Source organism: Xenopus laevis, chromosome 5L (genome assembly GCF_017654675.1).
Source record: "Xenopus laevis strain J_2021 chromosome 5L, Xenopus_laevis_v10.1, whole genome shotgun sequence".
Classification (NCBI taxonomy): Eukaryota; Metazoa; Chordata; class Amphibia; order Anura; family Pipidae; genus Xenopus; species Xenopus laevis.
Window position 1 is genome coordinate 111947117 of NC_054379.1, and position 23273 is coordinate 111970389.

Sequence of the window (23273 nt, forward strand, 5' to 3'; positions counted from 1 at the left end):
TTTATTATGCCAAAAAGGGCAAATGACCACAGGTTTCAGTACTCACGCAGGAGCTTGAGGAAAACAGCATATTGAGAGTTCACACAGATCAAAGGCAGGCTCACACAGAGAGTAAACAGACAAATGCAGTACAACCTTTCCCTCCTGGAAGTTGTCAGGCAAAGCAGCTTCTACCCTACAGTCCCTCCTCACTGAGGTCCCTGACTGGAGGCAACACTCAGAGCTGGGAAGCTACTCCCTTTCTGCAAATCCTTGTTGGAGCTTCAGCTGCTCTTTCTCTCTATCCTATCTGCCTTTCTCTCCTAGAGAGACTATGACAAGTCTGCCCTAGTATATCTGTTCCTCATTCACGGGGTTACCTGGTCCCCGACTTGGACACATGCCTTCTTCTGGGCCTATTGCACTCAGTCCCCCTGAGCACATCCAGCTGAATCAGCATCCAGAGGCGAAAGAGGAAGAGGCCACTCCCTGCACACACCATATAGGAGTGAGTCAGAGCAGTGTCATCAAATCTCTAAGCCTATCACTGTAAAGGTTATTCTGTAACAGGGATTCTACCCAATAACCCAAGGAAATGGCGAAAAGATTAACTCTATAGGGCCTGTATCCCTATAGGGCCCTACATTCACCCGGGGGAAAAAACCCATTTCTCCTGACAATGGTTTAACAATCCCCAACATTTGAACTTACAGTACCATCACATACGCTTCTGGTATCCTCTCCTAGGCATACCTGGTAACAATGGTCACTGCAAAGGAAACACACACAGCATACACAATACTGTATCAACATTAAATAATAACAGTTGCAGTTGGTCAACTTTATTATACGCCAAACTTTCTTTCCTCCCAAAGGTCCACACAGGTCATCCTTGAAGTGCAGAAACAAGGCAGAAGAGTTGTGGTGGGGATCAATAGTCCTGAATAAGAACCCACTTAGTCCAGCAGTCCTTCCAGCCACAAAAAAAACAAGCAAGCAGCACTCTAGGCATCTCACTCTACAGGAGTCCATAGAAGAGCTGTAGCAAACATCAGAAGAATCCATCCTCCAGGTTCTTCTCTTCCAGATCCATGATCCGGGATCACACATGAGCAGGAAATGGCTCCATCCGGGACATCCATCTTCCTCCCATCCAAGCGCGCGAAAAATCTCTTGCGTGGGAACAAATGGACGCCAGCGAAATCTCGCCTGGCGTGACTAGTAGTGGCGCAGCCGTAAAAGGGTAATCGGGAAAAACCTCCAAGCCCGAACCCACAGCCTAACATGCGCTCGCACAAAAACAGACATTGCGTGCAGGACTGCCCTTTGCCTATCTGGTCTGGCAGCCTGTCAGCAAAATTTAAAGAGAAAGTACTCAAAATAGCAAAAATTGCACAGCCTGGTAATTAAAGGGTTAATGCCCCATGTTGGGCGCCAAATGTAACACCTATTTGGGCCACTCGGGGTTAATTCACCAGCTAGAACACTAGAGCATGGGTTACACGCGACTTACACCCAGGGCAGGGCCTTCGCTAAGTGGAAGTGTTCCCTCTATGGTGTAGTGCAACTACACCCCCCCCCCAGGCTACTGTGCACACAAAAACAACTTGGGCACCAGGAGGTTCTTTACAATCAGGAACGGTAATTTATTATGCCAAAAAGGGCAAATGACCACAGGTTTCAGTACTCACACAGGAGTTTGAGGAAAACAGCATATTGAGAGTTCACACAGAACAAAGGCAGGCTCACACAGAGAGTAAACAGACAAATGCAGTACAACCTTTCCCTCCTGGAAGTTGTCAGGCAAAGCAGCTTCTACCCTACAGTCCCTCTTCACTCAGGTCCCTGACTGGAGGCAACACACAGAGCCTCTGGGAAGTTACTCCCTTTCTGCAAATCCTTGTTGGAGCTTCAGCTGCTCTTTCTCTCTATCCTATCTGCCTTTCTCTACTAGAGAGACTATGACAAGTCTGCCCTAGTATATCTATTCCTCATTCACGGGGTTACCTGGTCCCGACTTGGACACATGACTTCTTCTGGGCCTATTGCACTCAGTCCCCCTGAGCACATCCAGCTGGAATCACATCCAGAGGCAAAAGAGGAAGAGGCCACTCCCTGCACACACCATATAGGAGTGAGTCAGAGCAGTGTCATCAAATCTCTCAGCCTATCACTGTAAAGGTTATTCTGTAACAGGGATTCTACCCAATAACCCAAGGAAATGGCGAAAAGATTAACTCTATAGGGCCTGTATCCCTATAGGGCCCTACACTAAGTAACTTTTCAATTTGCCTTAATATTTTTTGTTATTATTTTTTTTAATTATTTGTCTCCTTCTCACTCTTTCCAGCTTTTAGATGGGCTCACTAGACAGAACAAGCGTCCTGTGCTCCAGCAAGGATTGATAGCAGGGAGTAGCTCTCCCCTAGGCTCTGCCTGCCTAAAGTGAAGGGGCCGCAGTTTGAAGAGGGATACAGGCATAGTATGTTCCCTGATTCATTTCACTGTATGGGATCCAAAACACAAAGGGGCATTTACAACCTAGAGGTACAACTTAAACTTACCTAGCTGTCTCCACTTGGTGTCACAGCGTGCTGTGGATTTTGTATTTACCCTGTGGATCCATTGCCTTGGACAATAAACCAGTCCTGTGCTGCAAGAACCTCCTGGCATCTTATTGTTATTTTTAAGTACAGTAGCCTATGTGAGTTGTAATTCTACTACACCTCTCCAGTCTCCTTCATATCTTCCACATAGGGAAGGCCCATCCTGCTGTGTTAGTCAAATGTAACCCGCAATCTACTGTTTTAGCTAGACATGACCTATTATAGTTTAAAATAGCCCAAAATAGCAGTACACTTCATTGTGAGACAAAAACAGAATCTACCTCCAAGATTCAACAATAAAAGACATTTTTCACATGTTTATGGGATAGTAACAGTTTCCAACAGAGAAGAGAATTCTGTCACATACTGTATATCAGGTGATGGTCCCACGAAAGGTTAATAGAATAGTGTATATATATTATATATATATATATATATATATATATATATTATATATATATATATATATATATATATTCCTCTTTCATTAGTTCCTGTATTTTTTTTGGGATCTATCCTAGCAGCGATCTTAAAACCTACTCTTTGCCTTTACCTGCATATAAACATGTTGCTACATTCACTTGCAAAGAATGGCACGTTACTAGTCAATACCAACCCCCAGCTAAAACAGCTAAAAAAATTCACTTATGGCTGTCAGGTTGAAAGCACATACAGTATTAAACCTTGAACAGAAAATTACATGTAGTTTTCCTTCAGTAATTGCACAATATTTTTTTTCATTTTCCATTCATTTGCAGTGCATTTTCTAGCAGTTTCAGTTTTCTTCATATTTGCAAGAACCCAAAAGCAATTGCTGTATGCAGGAAACAGAAGGAAGGCCATGAGGGCCCTGGTCTAGGTGGCTATTAGGGTGAAATTTGTGGGTGAGTATTATAAGAGGAGGTGGCTAAAGGCTTGAAAAGGATTAGGTGGAATTACCATACATTTGCAGTTTGGTAAAGCAATATATTACTTTAACTCCATATACACACATTCTGTACCTGTGGTTAAGGGCGGGAGTAGCCAAAACACGTCAGGCATCTGATCTGCCAATGATATAATGTGATATACAATAAAGTCCAAAGTTTTTTAATGTATCTATTGGCGTTGCAGTTACCTCCTAGATATTCCTTTTACTAGCTGACAACCATGAAGTAGTGCATCATTGATAAAGTAAGCAGTAAGTACCAGTTCTGGACTGAAAATAGGCCCTGGCTAGCATTTCAAATACACAGAGGCCCAAACAGCACCCCGCCAGCTCAATAAATAGTGACTATCTATGGCATCTTACAGCAGCCCTTCTGGCATTTGCCAGTCTCCCCCAGTGGAAATCATGGGGAGCCATTGACATGAAAAATACATTGCATCAATGAGTAAAAAAATCATGCATTGTGGGCCATCTGTGATGGTTGGATCAAACCAACGATCAGAGTAAGTGTACTGTTACAGAGGTAGTTCACCTTCAAGCAAACTTTTAGCAACTTTTCAATTGATCTCCATTTTTTATAGTTTGCCTCTTCCTAGCTCTCAAATGGGAATCACTGACCCCAGCAACCAAAAAACTATTGCTCTGTGCAGCAACAATTTTATTGTTATTGCTACTTTTTATTGCTTATTTTACTATTTAGTCCCCCTGCTATTCATATTCCAGTCTTTCATTCAAGACACTGCCTGACTTCTAGGGACTACTGCAAATTGTCTCAGAATCTCACTGTCCACATCAGACAAAAGTTAAGTTAAAGTTAAACTACCACTTTAATGAGACCTACAGGAGAGTGTGATGTGGTTTTCTGATTAACTGTACAGACTTCCATTTTATTACATAACAAAGCTCTTAGGGGTAAATTTACTAAATGTCAAAAATTCACCAGCAACAGCTTCGCACCCATCGCAACACTTCACCAGGCGTAAATTTGATGGGACAGCGCTAATTTACTAAAATATGAAGTTTTGTCCTAGCCAACGGACACTGGCTAATTTTCGCTATAGAATTTTCCCTAGCGTTACTTCGGCAATATGAGCAAAAGAAAGCAAAGAAGCGCTAGCGTTCAATTCTGCCTAGTGCAACTTTGCTAAAGGTCTTGCACTCAGGCTAATTTGCATACAGTGGGAAATTTAAAGTTGAATGGACCTCTTTATGTTACATGCTGAATCTAATGCATTACATTTACACTGATAACTACACATGCCAAGGTACCCTAATAATTGAGTTGTAAAATAATGTTCCCATATGTTTGGGGGAAACCGGTTACACAAAAACAATTTTTAAACACATTTGCAGCCTATCACCCTGAAAAAAGGAAAAGACGCCAGCATTTTTTGGACTGAGAAGTTTTTCCACTCAAAATATATGATCTAAGTAACAGAAGATTGCCGAAGATCTATGCACTCAATTTTACTTCACCTGCTCTGAGCTGGCGAAGGCAAGTCTGGTGAAAGAGGTAACGTTCAGTAAAATCTGCATTTTTGTGAATTTGTGGAATAACGTCCATTCACAAGAGTGAAAAGATACCTGGCGTTAGAGTGCGAATCATCGATAGCGTCTATATCCTTCGCTAACGAAGTGACGCCTGCTCCTGTTAGTAAATTGGCGACGTCCCTGAAAGCGGTAACGTTGGCAAATCGTCGCCAACGTTAGTCACTTCACCCTTTAGTAAATCTGCCTCTTAGAGTACTGTGGTCAGGCAATCACTGCTTCATCCATGAACATGCAGTGTCTCCAGGAGAAGAAATTATGACGGAATGTTGCCTGGCTACACTGCTTGAATAATAAAACCTATATTCAATATTACCTGAGGCAAGATATAGTTAAATGAATACAGCACATAATGCTAAAAGCCTTTTATGTGATTAAAATAGAAGACAACAATACTGCTTTAAATAGATTGAATCTGTCATTCTTAGCAACTCATTTACATACTTTGAAAAATAGAATTCCTTTCATATCTCGCTGCAGTGCAATCTGTTCCTTTTTCCAACATACACTGATTTTTTCCCATTGGCTTCCAGCATATGAAGACTTATAATTCATAAATCATAAACAAATAAAAACCAGTACAATTAGTCCTTCTATACCATATATAAACCTAGGTTTCTCTTAATATAGTGAGCAAGTTTATACTTCTACACTAAGATGTTCTCATTGCAGCAGAAATCTGTGCTTCATATGGTTTAAGGCAATATTTGTTTTCCATTTTTGTGTTTAGGACAACAGACCTTTTCATGCAGGATAGGGTACAAAACCACCATATTTCTTGTTCTTTGAACTTGCATTACATTTAGCCTCCAGACTGCAGATTTTTACTCTCCATAAATGCAGCGCAACCTGAACTCTGTATTTATTAATGGGCAGCTAGGGGCAGAATGTGGTTGTCCCCTTGGATGGTGCACCCTCAGATAAGAAAGCTAGTAGAGAGTCCCTTAGCCAGGGGCAGGACTATAGAGGAAGCAGACCCCAAGGTCGCTCGGTGGGGTGGTTTGTTGGCAGACCATAGGGTCTGCTTTTTCAATAGATGTAAGAAATATCCCCCTCCCCTCCGAAATCTTATTTACTAATCTTACCTAACGCGCCGTTATTATGCTGCCGCCCCTTGTACTGAAGGAAGTGCAGGCCTCACTAATATACCCAGATGCAATTGTTCTGTAACTTGATTGCTAAATTGTGCAATCTTGTGCCCATTTGTGCTGCAGTATCTGTAGTTGTTTCTGTATCACTGTATAGAAACATTAGTCTGAGCCTGCAGCATTTTTTAGCATAGGCAGATCTTAATTATAGAACATTTGATAGGGAATTATTCATTCTGGCTGCAGCTCTGGGTGGTCTGATGTTTCCCCTAGTGGGTACCCTGAAGGAATCTATTTTGCCCTTGATTAGTTCTATTGGGTTCATCACCTGCTATTTGTTTTTCCTTTTTTTGTTTTTTTTTTTACTTAATTGTATTAAAATAATATGAAAATCATGAAAATCTCAATGTTATGCTCTGGGAATTTTTGTTTAAAAATATTTCACTTTTGTGAATTGCTTACAGAATAGTATGGAATCTGAAATCCAGAAACCCATTATCAGCACTAAATTACAGGACGACCATCTCCCATAAACTCCATTTTAAGCAACTGATACAAATTTTTATAATGAGTTCCTTTTTCTCTCTAATATTAAAACAGTACCTTGTATTTTATGATAACTAAACTGCATGAATTCACATTCCACATTGGTGGCAAAACAATCCTATTGGGTTTATTAAAATTATTAAAATTATTTTTTGCAGACTTATGGTATGGTAAGCCAAATTACAGAAAGATCCCTTATCCGGAAAAACCCCAAATTCAAAGCATTGTGAATAACATCCTATATCTGTACAGCCAATTTCAGATATTACTTAGAGCAGGCATTGATGCACATGTTAGCTAGCCCTCTCTCTTTACTTGATTCAGGTTAACCTTACAGAACCTAATTCAAATTAAGTTGTACCACACTGATATTGTACCCAACCCTTGTTCTAGTGATTAAGGGATAATGATATCACTGGGGTGAAACAGTCAGAAATTGAATTATATGGAATGATATAGGCATAGTTGCAGCAGGAACAATATCCTAAGTTTGCTAAGTATGCTTATAGGCTGTAGAAGCAGCAACCATAAAACCATAGTAAGCATAGTAAGCTGTGGTCTTTTTTTAAAGACCCTACAATTATTTTTATATGAACACTGGTGTTTGTTTTCATGTTCTGTTTCAGTGGCAACTAAAATAAAATAATAAATCCCTGTATATTAAAACTAAACTTTTTTGGATAAGCTCTGCAAGCATCGGCAAGAAAAGTCCTTTGAAAAAAAAAAGTGTTTTGTTTCCATTCATTCAAAAATGCTTGAATAGGATTTGGCTTTTAGATGGAAGCACTGAAACCTTGTATACAAAACATGTCTGAGTCATGACTTAGTTTGTGGATGGTTCAACCCAAATTTAGCAACACAGTTGTTATTCCCAGTAGAGGAGCTCCGAAGGTTTATTTCACAGAACTAAATTATTGCTATTTGGGACATATGCACAGAGACAGTGGGTCAATAGCAAGCAACTGGCACAAGTGTCCAAAAACATTTCTTTTCTATTCAAGACATAATTATTTTCCACTTCATTTCTCTATAGTTTTCCAAGCTCACGGCTATTCATGCATAGCATTCCTCAGGAGATCTACATTATATAACTGCAGTGCATTTTATTATTCACCAGCTCATTGTCCTGTGTTTCTACAACAGAAAGTGCACTTAGCCCTTTGCATTACAGGGTATGTGTTTCATTATGGATCATTATTGCGGAAGCCTGAATGACTTCAAAAGAGAATATTCACAAGAGCCTGATTTCAGTTCCACATGTGACAGCGTGTATCTGTATAAATAACACAACTTTCATTTTAAACTGATGATGTGAATCAGAGGCAGATAAGACATAGGGCACCCAAACACCAAAGGGCATATTAATTGCTGACTTTTGAGTTAACTTTAAGTACGATGTAGAGAATGATATTTTGAGACAATTGGCAAATGGTTTTCAATTTTTTTATTTGTGGTTTTGAAGTTATTTAGCTTTTTTATTCAGCAACTCTCCCATTTGCAATTTCAGCAGTCTAGTTGCTAGTGTCCAAATTACCCTAACAACCATGCACTGATTTGAATGAGAGAATGGCATATGAATAGGAGAGGACCTGAATTGAAAGATAAGTGATAAAAAGTAGCAATAACAATATATTTGTAGCTTTACGGAGCATTACTTTTTTAGATGGGGTCAGTGATCTCCAATTTAAAAAGTTGAAAAGATTCAATATAAGGCAATTAAAAAACTGTAAAAAAATAAATAATGAAGACTAATCGAAAAGTTGCTTAGAATTGGCCATTCTTTAACAAACTTAAAGTTCGCTAAAATTACTGGTAATGTTGCCCATAGGAACCAATCAAATCTTTGTTTTTGGTTTCTAAAGGGCATTATCTGATAAAATCACAAGCGATCGTATCGTTCGTTCCAATAAAATTGTCCCAACAGTCAATTTAAAGACAGGTTTAAAAATTTTAGTTGTGGAACAATGAAATCAGTCAGTGGATGGGACCAGTGGCGTAACTAGATATTACTGGGCCCCACAGCAAATTATTTTTTAGGCCCCCAAAATGTTTAGAGGTTGACTTGTTTCTCCAATATTTATTGAAATTGTATATGAATTAGGGCCTCGTGGGGCCCCTATACCTCCTGGGGCCCCTATACCTCCTGGGCCCCCTGCAGCCGCAGGGTCTGCTTCCTCTATAGTTACGCCCCTGGATGGGACTGTCAGATAATCATCATTACACAATTGTTCACTGCACATGCCTTTTGCTTTTTGCAGACTATGGGAAACATCACCATTCATGTTTGTCTCAAATATTAATAAATACTCACCCAAATATGGGGGGGGGGCACAGCCCCTGCTGTGTTAAGATTCAAAAGCAACTACCTGAGTAACTGCACAATGTGTTACCTAATAACACAGCCTTACTCTGATTATTTCTAGGTGCCCACCCACTCTCCATTAGGTGACTAAAGGTGGCCATAGACGTAATAATTACGATCTTTCTTGGAAAAGATCTTTCCAAGAAAGATCGTTCGTTTCAACACACACGTGTAGAGCTTAATCGTCAGATATACAGGTAGATATACGGGAAGAAACAATAGAATTCTACCTGTATCTGACGATTCAGCACTAACAATGGGCGATGTTTGGGTCCCTTCAAATGCACCCGATCAAAATTTTCCGTCCAGCCCGATCGACGAGCCGACCGATATCCAAGTCTTCTGCCGATATCGGTCGGCTCTTTTTCCACCATACACGCAACGAATATCGGACGAAAATTCGTTTCGTACGATATTATCTGTGCGTCTATGGCCACCTTTAGGAATGTGGGTTGCGTATTCTTACAGCCCTTCAGTAAATACCAGTAAATATGCCTGCATGTTATACAAAGGATGGGTCTTTTAACTTGCCTTACTTTTAAAAGGAATGTCAACCCCAACAACTCTTTTTGCCTAATAAAAGAAAAACATAATTCTAAGCAGCAACTTTGCAATATACATTTGTTACAAATGGTCTATGGTTTTTAAGTTATTAGTATATGTATTGCTATTGAAAGCGGTGTTTGTCCCTTTCTATTCTCTGCCCTGGTGGCTCAGACCTGGCAGACCTGTGTTTGCTGGGAAACTCAGACTTTTGCAACATTGTTTGAAAAGGAACAACCAGGAGTTAAAAAGTAGCAACTAGAATGTAGACTAATGCTGCTTTCAATAACAATTGTTTAATAAATGTATATTGCAAAGTTGCTTAAAATTAGGTTTTCTTTTACTAGCCAATTTTTTGTTGACTTACCCTTTAACTATAGCAATAATATAGCGATGACAGCATTAGTGAGTTATTTTATAGGTTGATCGGCTTAACCTCAAGTACATAGAAATGGCAGAAATAATTCTATCAGTAAATATTTGAATTTGTGGGTGAGTGAAATTAACTGCTTAATAGCTGCAAGCATCGCTTTGTTGGCCTTTGCTGTCTCCTCCATTTCTATTTTCCTTGGAGATCTTAAATTGTGTTAATTTATTTATGGAAGTTGTTTTGTAATGATCTGGTATAAAAAAAAAAAGGCAGCAAAAGCATTCTTCCTAGAAGCGTGATTATACTGCCATTTCCATTAGTTATCAGTATGCTTACAAAATAAATGTTCAAATGTAAAAAAACAAAACAAATCGAGCTGCTTTAGAATTGGGAACGAAACTTGTAAGATGCTTGGAGATTTTATTCAGGAACATGTGGGAAAGATGGGGTTACATGTTCCTGGTATTTTGGTGTGTGGCTATCATTTTACAACATCCAAGCAGTTCTGTTGGTGATTACTTATAAAGCAGGAGGGGGGCTACACCGTACAACTTGTTTTGATGTGTTCAGGAGAAATGGTAACAGTCAAAACAAAATATCTTTTCCGACTGGTCCTCCTTTTAATTGGGAAGGAAAGACCTTATGTGATTGAGTTGTGAATAATGAATTGCTCCAGAGACTGGGCTCAAGTTAGAAAACAAGTGTTACCATGACAACCTGTTGTATCTACAGTCTCCCTGAGGTTCCCTCTTTTATGACTCACTCAGCCGACATAGTAGAACAGAATCAGCTTATTACTGCATAGGTCTGTGGCTTTGCCAAGACTCACAGAATCACTGAATTTGAGGAGAGTTAGAAATAAATCAATCACACATACAATTCTGCTGCTTGCCGCCTAAACTTATTGTAATATTAATTTGTTTATTTTACATTAAATATGTTCCAATCATGTACATATTACTGCATTTAAGGGGCCATTTATGATTCCCCCTGGCAGAAGTAGAAGATCACTAAGGGGCACAAAATAATGCCCCCTAGTGCTCATTCATTCAGCACTTCTGCCCCTGGGATTAGTTGCACAGTGCACCTCTGGCTGGAATAAGAAAATCTGTCACAAGATGCACAATTCAGTGTTGATGGTCCAAATGCAGACAGCACTCTATTAAGTGTGATAGCAACATGTCTTTGTGATCCAAAACAGAGTGCTTCAGTTTGCATTTTGCTCACGGCACATTAGGCAGTTTGGCCCCTTTACTGTATCATTCACTATATTTTATTTGTATAACCAAAGAGGTTAATAGAGCAGTCTGGGGGCCATTAAAATTTTTTGGATAGTCAGCTCCAGCCCACAGGCCTCCACAGTTAAGAAAATCAGGCAATAAAGGACATTTTATCTGATACAATAACACATTTTTTTCTGTCCATTCAGATTTCAAGAAAACAATTATGGCCCTACAGAACTTACTAAACAAGGAAATGCTTCATCGCTGGGGGTGTAACAATTTATTAGGTACCCTGCAGTGATTTTAATTGCTAACCCTGGCCAGTGCACCTATTTGTAGAAACTGCACTAGTCTGGTGTATTTGTAGGGTGCACTATGCTGTAGTTTTGTTTAGGGTGCCTGCAATCCTCACTGAGCAATAGCAAAAAATCAGGACTTAGAAGCTGAAAACTGAAGATGTTGCATATGTACAGGGTCAGACTGGGCCGGCTGGACACCGGGAAAAAACCTGGTGGGCCCCCGGCTCTTGTGGGCCCTGCTGGCCCACATCCTCACCTGTATCCTTGATTCAGAGGCTTCTTAATGCCGCGCCCTCCCTTTGTCGAACGGACGCAGCGTGGGGGGGGGCAGGGGGGGCCCTGAGGCAGCATCCTCGGTGGGCAGGGCCGCCATCAGAAATCGCAGGGCCCCATATGACAAAATTTCCTGGGCCCCCTGGACTGCGCCCTCCGCAAGCCCCACCTACAGGTTTGCCCTCCCCACCCCACAGGTCCACCCACCACCACACAGTAAAAAAACAAAAAAAACATAGGTGGTTATTGTTCACACATGTTAATAAAAAAACATTTGTGGTCAGGGCCCCCCATAAAAAAACATTTGTGGCCAGGGCCCTTCTTAAACGTCCATGTTAAAAAACTTGCCCCCCAAGAAGTTTAAAAACAAATTGGTGCCAAGGGCCCCACCACACACAGAGACCACAAAGGGTTACCTTTAGGGGGGCCCTGCCATGTTGCACTTACTTTTTTAGCGTGGTCCATCTGTTGTAAGTGAGCTGCCAACTACAGAAGGGAGGAGGGGAGCACAGGTGGCTGCATCTTATTCCAGTTACATAGTTACATAGTTACAGCATTTTCTTCCCTTATTGGTCATAGAATTTCAAGTCCCGGTAAAGCTGCATGGTGATTTGATGAGCTGGAGGGGAAGTTCAAACCTCAGCTATCCAATCCCTGAGCAGCTCAACCGGGACTTAAACTCTGTGAGCAATAAGGGGAAGTAATGGACAGCAGATACTTACCCCTGTGCTCCCGCCCTGCCTTCCCGAAGTTGGCGCTCTCAGAAAGCAGGGGGGCCCGGCTTATCAAGTAAGTGCAGTGTGGCTGGGCCCCCCTTACCCTCAGGGCCCCCTACAACTCTCCCCCCTGTCCCCCCCTGTGGCGGCCCTGCAGGTGGGTCCCGGGCATCCTAAACCAAGAACAAACCCTAAGGTCCCGGACGTGGCTCAGTGTTCCGCCCTTAACAACCACCTTTTGCTTCAGGAGGAGCCCTCCACTTCTCGGGTGCTGCCAGTTCTTAACGTGAGAGGACCAGGGAGAGTGTTCTGGCCAGGCAAGGGGATCGCACGAAGTACAGGAACAGGAAGTGTGGTTGAGGGACAGGCCGAGTCAATACCAAACAGGAGCAGGCAGTACAGATACAGGAAACGGAAGAGTAGTCATGGTCACAGGCCAGGTCAAAACAACAATATTGAAGTACAGAGTGGGATAAAAAAGAATAGACAAAGTACAGGAAAGGTCAAAACACGGCTTAAACAATTTGGAATAGCACCCAGGAACTAGCAAACAGAACCTATCTTGGGCAATGATTCAGTGCAGTGCAGGGGTCGTTATAGGCAGCCTAATGGCTTATACTGATTACATGGGGCCAGATAGATAACAGCTGAACCAAGCCATGCCTATTTGCAATCGCTAGTATAGCAATGGGAGTGAAGCAGGGCCTTAGTTGTCTGCTCACATAGAGCAGTGGTAACTCGGAGAACCTACAAACACCAGGTTCCTGGTTCACCTCCAGGCAGCATAATACACATTGCTTCATCTTTTTTTTTCATTACAAAGTCAATGTGAACTATGTGGAGTTCTATTTTTCAAGCTATTATGGTGTGTTATTCTCTATATGGTATAGCATTTTCTCTCCCTGGACTTTACCCTGGGGAGGAAGTTAATCTTCTCTTATTCTGGTTTGTACAAAATGAGGGTTCAGGCTTCTGAAGAAGTATTTGTTACTGAGAAGTTTGGGTTCAAGAGCTAATGTTCAATGTGATATGTTATGTTAAAATGTAAATTTAAGTGTCAGTATCTTGGGGCAATGCCCATAATGAAAACTATGCTACATTAGAAACAAAGTCCATTAACAAGTTCTGAACACATATACACACAATGCATCTCATCTTATATATTAAGGCTCATTTACCAATAGTAAGGACAGAAGAGCTGGAGTGCTTAAGGTCACCAATTTTCACCTGCAAGGACAATGGGTGCAAACCCTTCTAATGCCTTGTATAGCATGGCTCCTCCCAAGTGATAACATAATGCTGCAGGGGTACATTTTATCATCAGATTCTAAGTATATTTTTAGAATAAAATTAATAATGGCTGCTACAAAATACAGAGAAACACATGTAGGGGATCAGAGAAATCCTTCTCCTGTTTTTCTGTCTGTAACATCATCCAGCCCAGTTACAGGCTGGAGAGCCATCCGATTGCCTGGGCGCCCCAGTGCATCCTTGTGAGAGAGGGAGAGCCTTTTGTACGGGTTTCTGACAGAGGTTAACAGGGGTTGTGTGGTGAAAGATCCAGCCAGAACTGTTCAAACTGTCCAAGCTGTGAATCTGTGGAAGTACAGAGAAAGCCCATCCTGTTCCCTGCCAAGCTGCTAGAGATTTTGGAGAAAGGTGCCACTGGTAAGATTTATCCTGCTGCCTGTAATCTCCAGTGTGACTGCCTCTGAGAGCACAATGGTGAGTAGCGTGGGGCCCCAATTTGAAGACAGATCTTGAGCATTTACCTGCTACGTGGGAGCAGATGCTAAGTTCCAAAGGGAGAGGTACTTTTGGGAAAGGTAGCGTTACCTGGGGTATAAGAGCTCTGGGGAAGGGACATTTCAATTAAATTGAAATGTGTGGTTATTAACAGGCCCGGATTTGTGGCAAGGCCACAAAGGCCCGGTCTAGGGCAGCGATATTTTAGGGACGGTATGTCGCCCAGCCACATCCTTAGGAGCACTCAGGACAATGAGGAAGCGGCAGCGGCAGTGCAGAGACCATACGGCCTCATGCGCAGCTTCATAAAATCCGGGCCTGGTTATTAACCCCTTCCAGAGGATTGGAACTTTGATAATAAAAAGGACTGTGTTGGAGAAACATTCAGGTACCTAATAGTGAGTTAGGTAGGTCCCACATGTCCCAAATGCAGGAGTGTATTGTGTATTAGACTGCCCAAGTTCTTTCACTTCTTAAAAATTTAAAAATTATATCTGTTTCATTTGCAAACTGTGTGTTTTATTTGTCCTAGTGGAAGTTCCCTGAGGTGTGCTCCTCAGTGTTCCCTAGGTGGAGGCACTGCGCTGTAAATCCCAGTTCCCAGTACTTTTTATACGCAAAACGGACTCAGGGCCCCTGAATTGCCAAGGGTTTATTGTGATCTAAAGAGACAGTAACCAAATTAGGGCTATACACAACAAGCTCAATAATAATTCTGAGCCTTGTGAGAGTGTCCATCTTTTAGGAGCACAATTTTCTCAAACAAAAGGCCAAAGTAACACTAGAGTCGCTCAAGAATTGTGGTGCATAACTGTAACTTGGCTAACCAGAGCAACATGAAGATAATCTACCCATAATAATTGCCTAATAATCACTCCTGGACATTGTGCGGTGAATAAATATATATATAGTACAATGCCCAATTTAATCAATTTAATACTGGTTTGTATTAAATTGTGGTAAAGTTCAGTGGTATGAATACTTATGCAAGGCATTGTAGTTGTCTTTTGAATATAAATGGCCGATATAAACATTTTAAATAAAGCTTTGTTTTACTAAAACTTTATGTTAATAGCATAACAGATCACAGTTAATTTATGAATCCACTGGAATAACCAAGTATAAAAGAGCGTAGCTAATAAGGTATAACACATAGCATGCATAGAAGCCTATATAATTTACTGCCTAAAAGAAAAATAATATACTAGTTACTAGTAGGTCTCTGTGATAAAAAATTTAACTGAATAATTTTTCCCTACAAACAAAAGAAAAACTCCTGGCAGGTTCTATTAAGTATTTAATGAGTATTCAGATGATCTACATCCCCTGCTGTCCATATTAATATGATCATCCATCAGGTCTCATATTATTATTATATTCTCTAATATGCTATTTGGTTTTTACACTATGACTTGTGGATATTATTCTCGAAAGTACATGTTTGAAGCGACATCAAAGTATCCACAAAACAAAAAGCAAGCTTAAAAGTATCACTATATGTTCATGTTTTAATTTACATATGTATTTGACGAAAAAAATAGAAGTAAATGGCTCCTATGCAGTTGCTAGTTACTGAGCAGCACCCTTCCAAAATAAGCCAAAATGCAGAAAAAACAGTACAGCAGAGGGAAGGCAATCAGGGGATTAACCCCATAAGTTTTGTGTCATGATGCATGATGGAAAAAGCATACCCCAGAATTAAGCCTCATGACACAATAAACCCACAAACAATATCCCCCACTTGAACTTGCTTAGTTGTGCTGTTTTTTTCTTCCATTTAACTTACATCACTAGGGTCAGCAGAATGCAGCCAATAATCATGGCACTGTCAGCATCAATCAGCTATAATGTGCTTATATATTTTGCAGAGAGAGCGATGCCCTAAACAATGCCAGAAAAGGTATCCCCTCTAGTAAGCAACATTCAACAGAAAATTACAGGGTCAAGTTACCTAAAAATATTTTCAGCCTTGATATGCTGTACCTTACCACATATGTTTTGCCTTAGGTTTAGACAGACTGGTCACAACTACCAGCAACTCCTGATAGGGCATGTGATACATGGGGCTCTTTACTTTGGGTGACCTCTCACTGTTCTTGTGGTGGAAGGGTTAACCATAATGGCCACACACAAAGATGATCTTTTGAATAAACTTGGGCACCAGTGGTTCTTAAAACAAAATAATAACTCTTCTGCTAGCTCAGCTGCAGTGTTCACAACACTCCAGAGGTAGTACTCACAGATTTGTGTACTAGTCCACAGTCCTACTAAGCCAAGCATACACTGGTGTATTACTCCACAAATCTCCAATTCCTGAGCCTAACCACTAGAGTGTACGGATGCAACCGTTATTAGCCTCCTAGTTGGAGCCTCTGGATGCTCTACTAACTGTCCTGATCCTGCCTCTCACTCCTAGAGTGAGGTATAATTAAGCTTTCCTAGCAGTTACTTCACCTACCTTCACCCCAGACCCTTCAGCACACCAACTCCACAAGCAAGTGAAGACCAAAAGAGAGAGACCATGTGGTGGCTTTCCCTTTTAAAGACTAGGGAACCTGACAACCCCATGCCAAATATTGAACTACCAAGGGACATGCTCCCAATCCCCCCAGCTAACAGACCCAACCAATATCTGGCCAGAACCTCCAGGGGACAACCTGAAATAAAACCCTCCTTCATACATAATATGCAAGTTTTATGCACATCACTGAAAAATATGTTGGCTTGTTGTTGTTATTATTTTTATTATTATTAATAATAATAATTTGATTGCAGAACTGTTCACATATATAAATGTGTCCCATTTTGACATCAGCTTTGTTTATTTCTTATAAGAACCAGAACATCCAGATCTCAGTATAATGAAAGACCCATAATAGCAGGATAATGACTCTTAAATTGGTTACTAAAACCCTATGACAAGATGAAAGGCAACTTCATTTTACTTGTACATAGTGTATATCAGATTTGTACAAGATTGTTCCTCTTTATACAGTATGTCTTCAATCCTGAAACAAGTCTTCCTCAGAAACCACAAGAACATTATTTTTGCCTGGATTCAGTGGTAAATGAGCCATTAGTCTCTACAGATGTTTATCTGGGCCTTCTGTTTGCTGTTGATTAGATTTGAGAAAAAGTGTGCCCTAGTGAGGAAATCCTATTATCCAATGGATTATTGTGAAATAAAAGGGAAAAAAATGTTTTACCAATTCTAAATATAGTCATTTGATTACTAATTTCTTCCTGACTTTTTAGGACAGCAGCGAGAATGCAATTAAAGAAAGCCTGGAGGTAATGTGATATCATGGCCACTGGGAGATTTATTTCAGACAATGCCTGAATAGGCACTAGGACCAAGAATAATAGGGGAGTAACCCTTTCCTGCCACGCTGTCAGAGCTGTTTCTCAGCATTCATCATCACAGTAAACTGAAAAGCTGCCTGCAGTAGTAAACAATGTATGAAATATGTCTCTGGGAAATGTATACCTGTGTATAATAATGAAGCAGGAAGCTGCAAACACTGTTTGGCTTCTGTGGTTTCCATAGCAACCATTGGCAGCCTTTTGGGTCCTTAGTTCTGCATCTGGGGAATTCTAGGTACATTTATTTTTATTGGATATGTATAAAATGACCAGCAAATCTTATAATCTAGAGAAGAGATAGTTAATGCCAGTATTGGAAAACTCCTACACAGCCAATATATTTTGGAACTATTGCTCAAACCCATGCTGCTATAGAGCACCAGTAAGACATTTTTGGCAACCTTATCTATGCCAGGTATTTAATCCCATATGAATAAATGTGAACACATGCACAAACGTTGAACCTCCAGATGTTCTGGATTTACTGTACTGTACATCTATTATTTCCTGGTATAATTGCTTAGCTGTCCCATGCTTTCCAGCAAATCTTTCTCACTTTCAGGCCTGGCTTTCAAAAAGTGTAAAACGTTTGGATCTTTAAGTTACATGAGCTTGAGAAGGACCAAGTCATTTATATTGTAGACATACACCCATAAACCTGTGATTAAAATGGACATCCATTTTTGCTGGGATTAACTCTTTCTCCAAAAGAAACTATGTGAAGGTAATTCTCTCATTGTGAACTTAATCAAATCTTTTCATTCTTTTTTTTATTACTAACCTGGATGGTTCTCCCCATGCTGCTGCAAGAGGAATCTGCTACCCCTTATTATACCCACACTATGGCCACTCCTCCAGTCCTTTCTTAGGTATGTCTACCTAAACCTTGTACTCCATGCTTTCCTAACCTGTTCAATGCCCCCCTGCCTTAATGCATTTGGTGTCTGGTGTAATATTTACATTTACATTTTTCAATTTTTTTCCCAATTGGATTTACAATCTAAAAGCTATGGATCATTAAATGTGCTTAATGCTAAATACTTGTTATTTCACTGCAAGTAGTTCATACAGTAGAAAACTTTTTTGACAAACGTGATATTATGCCAAGCATGCATGCATAGTTAATAAAATAAACATTAAGTAAATATACTGCCATAACCCAAATATGTACTGGCTTCTACATTCAAAGTGTAAGGCATGTAAGTGAAACTTTCACATGGATCATGTGTTATGCTATAGAAAGATCCATGCTAGATACCTATATGATATGTTGGTAGATTGAAAAGCGAGATTAAAGAACTGTGCAATCCTTATAACTGTTTCAATAATGATTTAGATGTAGAATGCATACAAACACATCTCTAGCATATGGCATTGCCCAATAATATGATGTCTAATGGGAAACCTTGTATATGTTGTAGACTACAATTCCCAGCATTCCCCAATAGTCATTGTTGCTGGATACCATTATAACAGCTGCTGACTGAACACTGGGCACCCTTGCAGTTTAGGATCTGTCCACGGTCCTGAAAGAAATTCAGCATCTTAACCATACTTGATTCAGTTTGAAGAGTAACTTGCATTTATCTACTATTTCTATTTATGTTAAATATTAACTGAGGCCCCTGTTAAGACCTATAACTCCCATAAATCACACCAACTCTCAGACATATCTGATTCTTATATCCCCATAAGCTTTCTTGCATTTTAACAGTCACTCATACATAGAGTATACAGTTCTGTGAATGTGTATGCATGAGTCACAAAGGAATGGGAATATTAAAGAAGCTGCAAAGTGCAGTACATTTTCTTTAAAACAGCATATTACATTGACAGCGTGTGTACATGATGTTAACTCACCACTTGTATTCTTGTTCTGTTTCAGGCGCTTTCCACATAGACACTGCAGCATATGCACTCCTTTCTTCAGGAAATGCCCCAGAATCTTCATTGATTGACTTTTATATTATTCCAAGGCAGATTCACAACGTGAAAGAGTCAGCAGCTCATAATCCACTGCATGAGTCTCACAGTCATATCATCGACTGGGGTTTGTAGAGAAACTAGCATTCGAGATCAGAGGATTAAGAACTGCTCAACCATGACATGTTGGGACTTTTCAATGAAGGCAGTTTGCCAAAAGGGGCAGAGCTAGGAAGATCTTCGTGAGGACGTCATTTGGAAAACATTGACTATTGCCATAGCCCTGCCTCCTGGAACAAAAGCTGAGTATCTAAACAACAAGCAGCTACAGCAGCACTGAGGAGAAATCAGTTCTGAGACAATGGACACACTGATGAATACAAAACTGACAAATAAATGTTCAGATAGTGATGCACACAAATGAGAAAAGGGAATGATCCTCTTACATGTGTATGTGTGCATGCAAAATACACACACAGATTATTTACAGTTCACAGGTCAGAGCTTTGTGTCCTACATTGTTTATATGCAGTATGTTGAAGGGAAGAACAGAAAATGCACAATGTTTAAGCAATCCAAACAGCAAAAGCAAACAGCTACAATGATTTTCTCTTCCAAGGATCAATCCATATATCAAAACAGTAGGGAATCTTGTATGCCCTCTATATACACAAATTTCCTAGAATGTATCACTAATAATTATTAAAGGACAATGAAACCTAGAATTATTGGGCATGCTAATTTGTTGGGTACTCTCTAGTGAATCTGACCCATTTTGTTCCCGAAAATTCACTAAACGGCGAGAATTCTCAGAAATGCATAGAAGTCTGTGGGCAACAAAATTTTGCCGAGCAACAAATTTTTTCACCCATTAGTCTATGGATGTCCTTTTCATTGTCAAACTTGGCGAAAAATTTTACTCATCACTACTCTCTACTGAGCATTAATGCTAAAAATTTTCTGTGGGTCAGTGCCCTGCTCCTAAAAAAAAACAAAAAAAAAACAGGTACTTCTCACTGGGAGTCCTTGCTCAGACTTTGGATGAGCACATGCACAGCACTACCTTACTTTGAATAATTGTCTGGGATCTCTTATCTGGAAACCTGATATTCAGAATGCTACATTTACAAATAATTCTAATTAAATGTGTTTAATTATTTCATTTTTCTTTATAATAATAATACAACAATGCCTTATCCATAAAACCCCAGGTCCCAAACATTCTTGATAATAGATCCCATACCTGTACTGCACATGTGTTTAGCTCAAGCCCATTTTCTTCTAGATGATAGATAGATGATAAATAGATATATCATCAGTAATCAGAAATTTTGTATAGCTCACAGAACTCAGAGGTACCTAACCAGATGGTACCCCCCTTGGAAATTTTGTTGTCCATTAATAACTCCCTGCACCCCTATCAGGACATTTTGGGACATTTACTCACAGGTCCACAAAAGCCTAGGTGCCTTCCCTCTACCTACCACTCAGAAACACAGAACTAAAGCTGATAATACAGACGGCAATGTATTTTTGAATGCCAGTTTTTCAAGGTAAAGGCCGGGGTGCAAAGTATTTCATCTGTCATTGCACTCTGCACTGCACAAAATAAATGTGTATTAGGGGAAAGATGTGCAAGCACTACACCCATACAGTATATTAAAGCTAAATTATTTCTGTAATTGCAAAATACAATTGGTTAACAAGGAAGTAACTACTTTATTCCTAGACTAGAAGTTTGGTCAGCAAATTAGTATCTAATTTTAACCAGTCAAAGGAAATTATGTAAAAAGTAGCAATAACAATACATTTGTAGCATTACAGAGAATTTGTTTTTTTAATGGGGTAGATGATCCCCATTCGAAAGCTGGAAAGAGTCAGATGAATGCAAATAATTAAAAAACTATAAAAGAGAAGAAATGAAGGCCAACTGAAAAGTTGCTTAGAATTAGCCCTTTGATTGAACCTAAAGACAAACCAACCCTTTAAAATTGATACTTGTCTACTAACCTATAACAACCAATCAGCATTTACTGGCCAGCTTTTTGAAAATCAACATCTCATGGGTTACTAGATGTGGGCAAACTTTTATTGCATGACACCCCCCCCCCATAAGCAATAACTGACACTATGGGGCACATTTACTTAGCTCGAGTGAAGGAATAGAATAAAAAATACTTTGAATTTCAAAGTATTTTTTTGGCTACTTGGCCATCCAATTGGCTACTTCAACCTTCGACTACGACTTCGACTCGAACTATTCAAACTAAAAATCGTTCGACTATTTGACCATTCGACCATTAGATAGTCAAAGTACTGTCTCTTTAAAAAAAACTTCGACCCCCTACTTCGCCACCTAAAACCTACCGAGCATCAATGTTAGCCTATGGGGAAGGTCCCCATAGGCTTTCCTAGGTTTTTTCGATTGAAGGAAAATCGTTCGATCAATGGATTAAAATCCTTTGAATCGTTCTATTCGAAGGATTTAATTGTTCGATCTAATGATTTTTCCTTCGATCGTACGAATAAAGGAAATGTGATTAATCCTTCGACATTCGAAGTCGAAGGATTTTACTTCGACGGTCGAATATCGAGGGTTAATTAACCCTCGATATTCGACCCTAAGTAAATGTGCCCCTAAGTTTGCCCAGGAGCAGTAACCTATAGTAACCAATAAGATGCATGCTTTTAAACAGGTGACCAGTAAATGCTGCATGCTGATTACTGCTTCTGGGCACACTTAGTGGCCCATTTATTAGACCTCAAATTTTTCTGGTCGAGTTTTAGAGGAAAACTTGAATTTTTAAAGAGGAAATAAATACTCGACTTCTTAGAGATTTATTAAACCCCAAAGTCCATCTCAGACCTGTAGAAGTCGAAGGTAGATATCCCTGAAGTTGTTTCTTGACATCATGATCTGCTCTGCATAATCTGATAAGGTCAAGTTTTTGTGGCTACAATAGGAGTTTTTGGATCGTCAATTATTGATGAATGAGTTCAGTTCATGGATGTGAGTTTGGAGGACTTTGTTTTAAAAATACAATTAAATTAATTTCAGTTTTAGTAAATATCCCCCTTACCCCATATGTATGGGTTACTGCCCCAAGAAAACTTAGTGCCTTTTATTACATTACCCCCTAAGTGTTTTATTTTGGAGGAAATAGTAGCAACACATTTGCAACCTAGAAGACACACCTTCCAAAAAATATAGGCTATCACTTTTCTAACTGTCTCACTGGACAGAAAGATATCATTCAAAAATGTCTAACCTGCAACCCATCTGTTCCCTTTAATCCACAACTCCCAGCATCCTTCGGCAGCTTTGAATTGCTTGGAGTTTGAGTTGTGTGCAGTTCAATAGCTGTGGGCTACAGGTCAAATAGAGATCAAAAGAGAACAAAAGTTGGCTTCCATCTGCATTGCCATTTAGCATTCATACAAGGAAATAGGCAATAGGCTGCTGGAAACAGTCTGGGGTGCATTAAGGAAATAAAGAATGCACATTTCCAGGATCATTGTAATCTCTTATTACCCATTAGTACATATGATTATAATAGTGTTTCTACAAACTCCTCTGGACACATGTTTTGAATATGCTGCTGTAATACATACAAGTGCTGAGAATAGGGATTACTGGTAAAACTAAAGACAATGGAATATGCTTAACTTGGGGGGGTTGCCACTTCTACCTCCTGGTACCTTTGAGATGCATGAACTATTACATTAATGTTGCTGTTTGATTGATTGCCATTTACTCCCA

At 39.9% G+C, this 23273-nt stretch overlaps 1 protein-coding gene across 2 annotated transcripts in view; it reads right to left on the bottom strand.

The window, feature by feature from the left end:
• fgf12.L (fibroblast growth factor 12 L homeolog) overlaps positions 1-23273 on the bottom strand; it is a 260138-nt gene that overhangs the window by 127331 nt on the left and 109534 nt on the right. The window contains exon 1 of one of the 2 annotated variants that reach the window (XM_018263600.2): positions 19451-19718. The exons of the other annotated variant lie outside the window; for it this stretch is intronic. Coding sequence (XP_018119089.1) covers positions 19451-19541 — 91 coding nt within the window. The 5' untranslated portion in view covers positions 19542-19718. Of the gene's footprint in view, positions 1-19450; positions 19719-23273 lie in introns of those variants that run through there. 2 annotated transcript variants of the gene reach the window in all.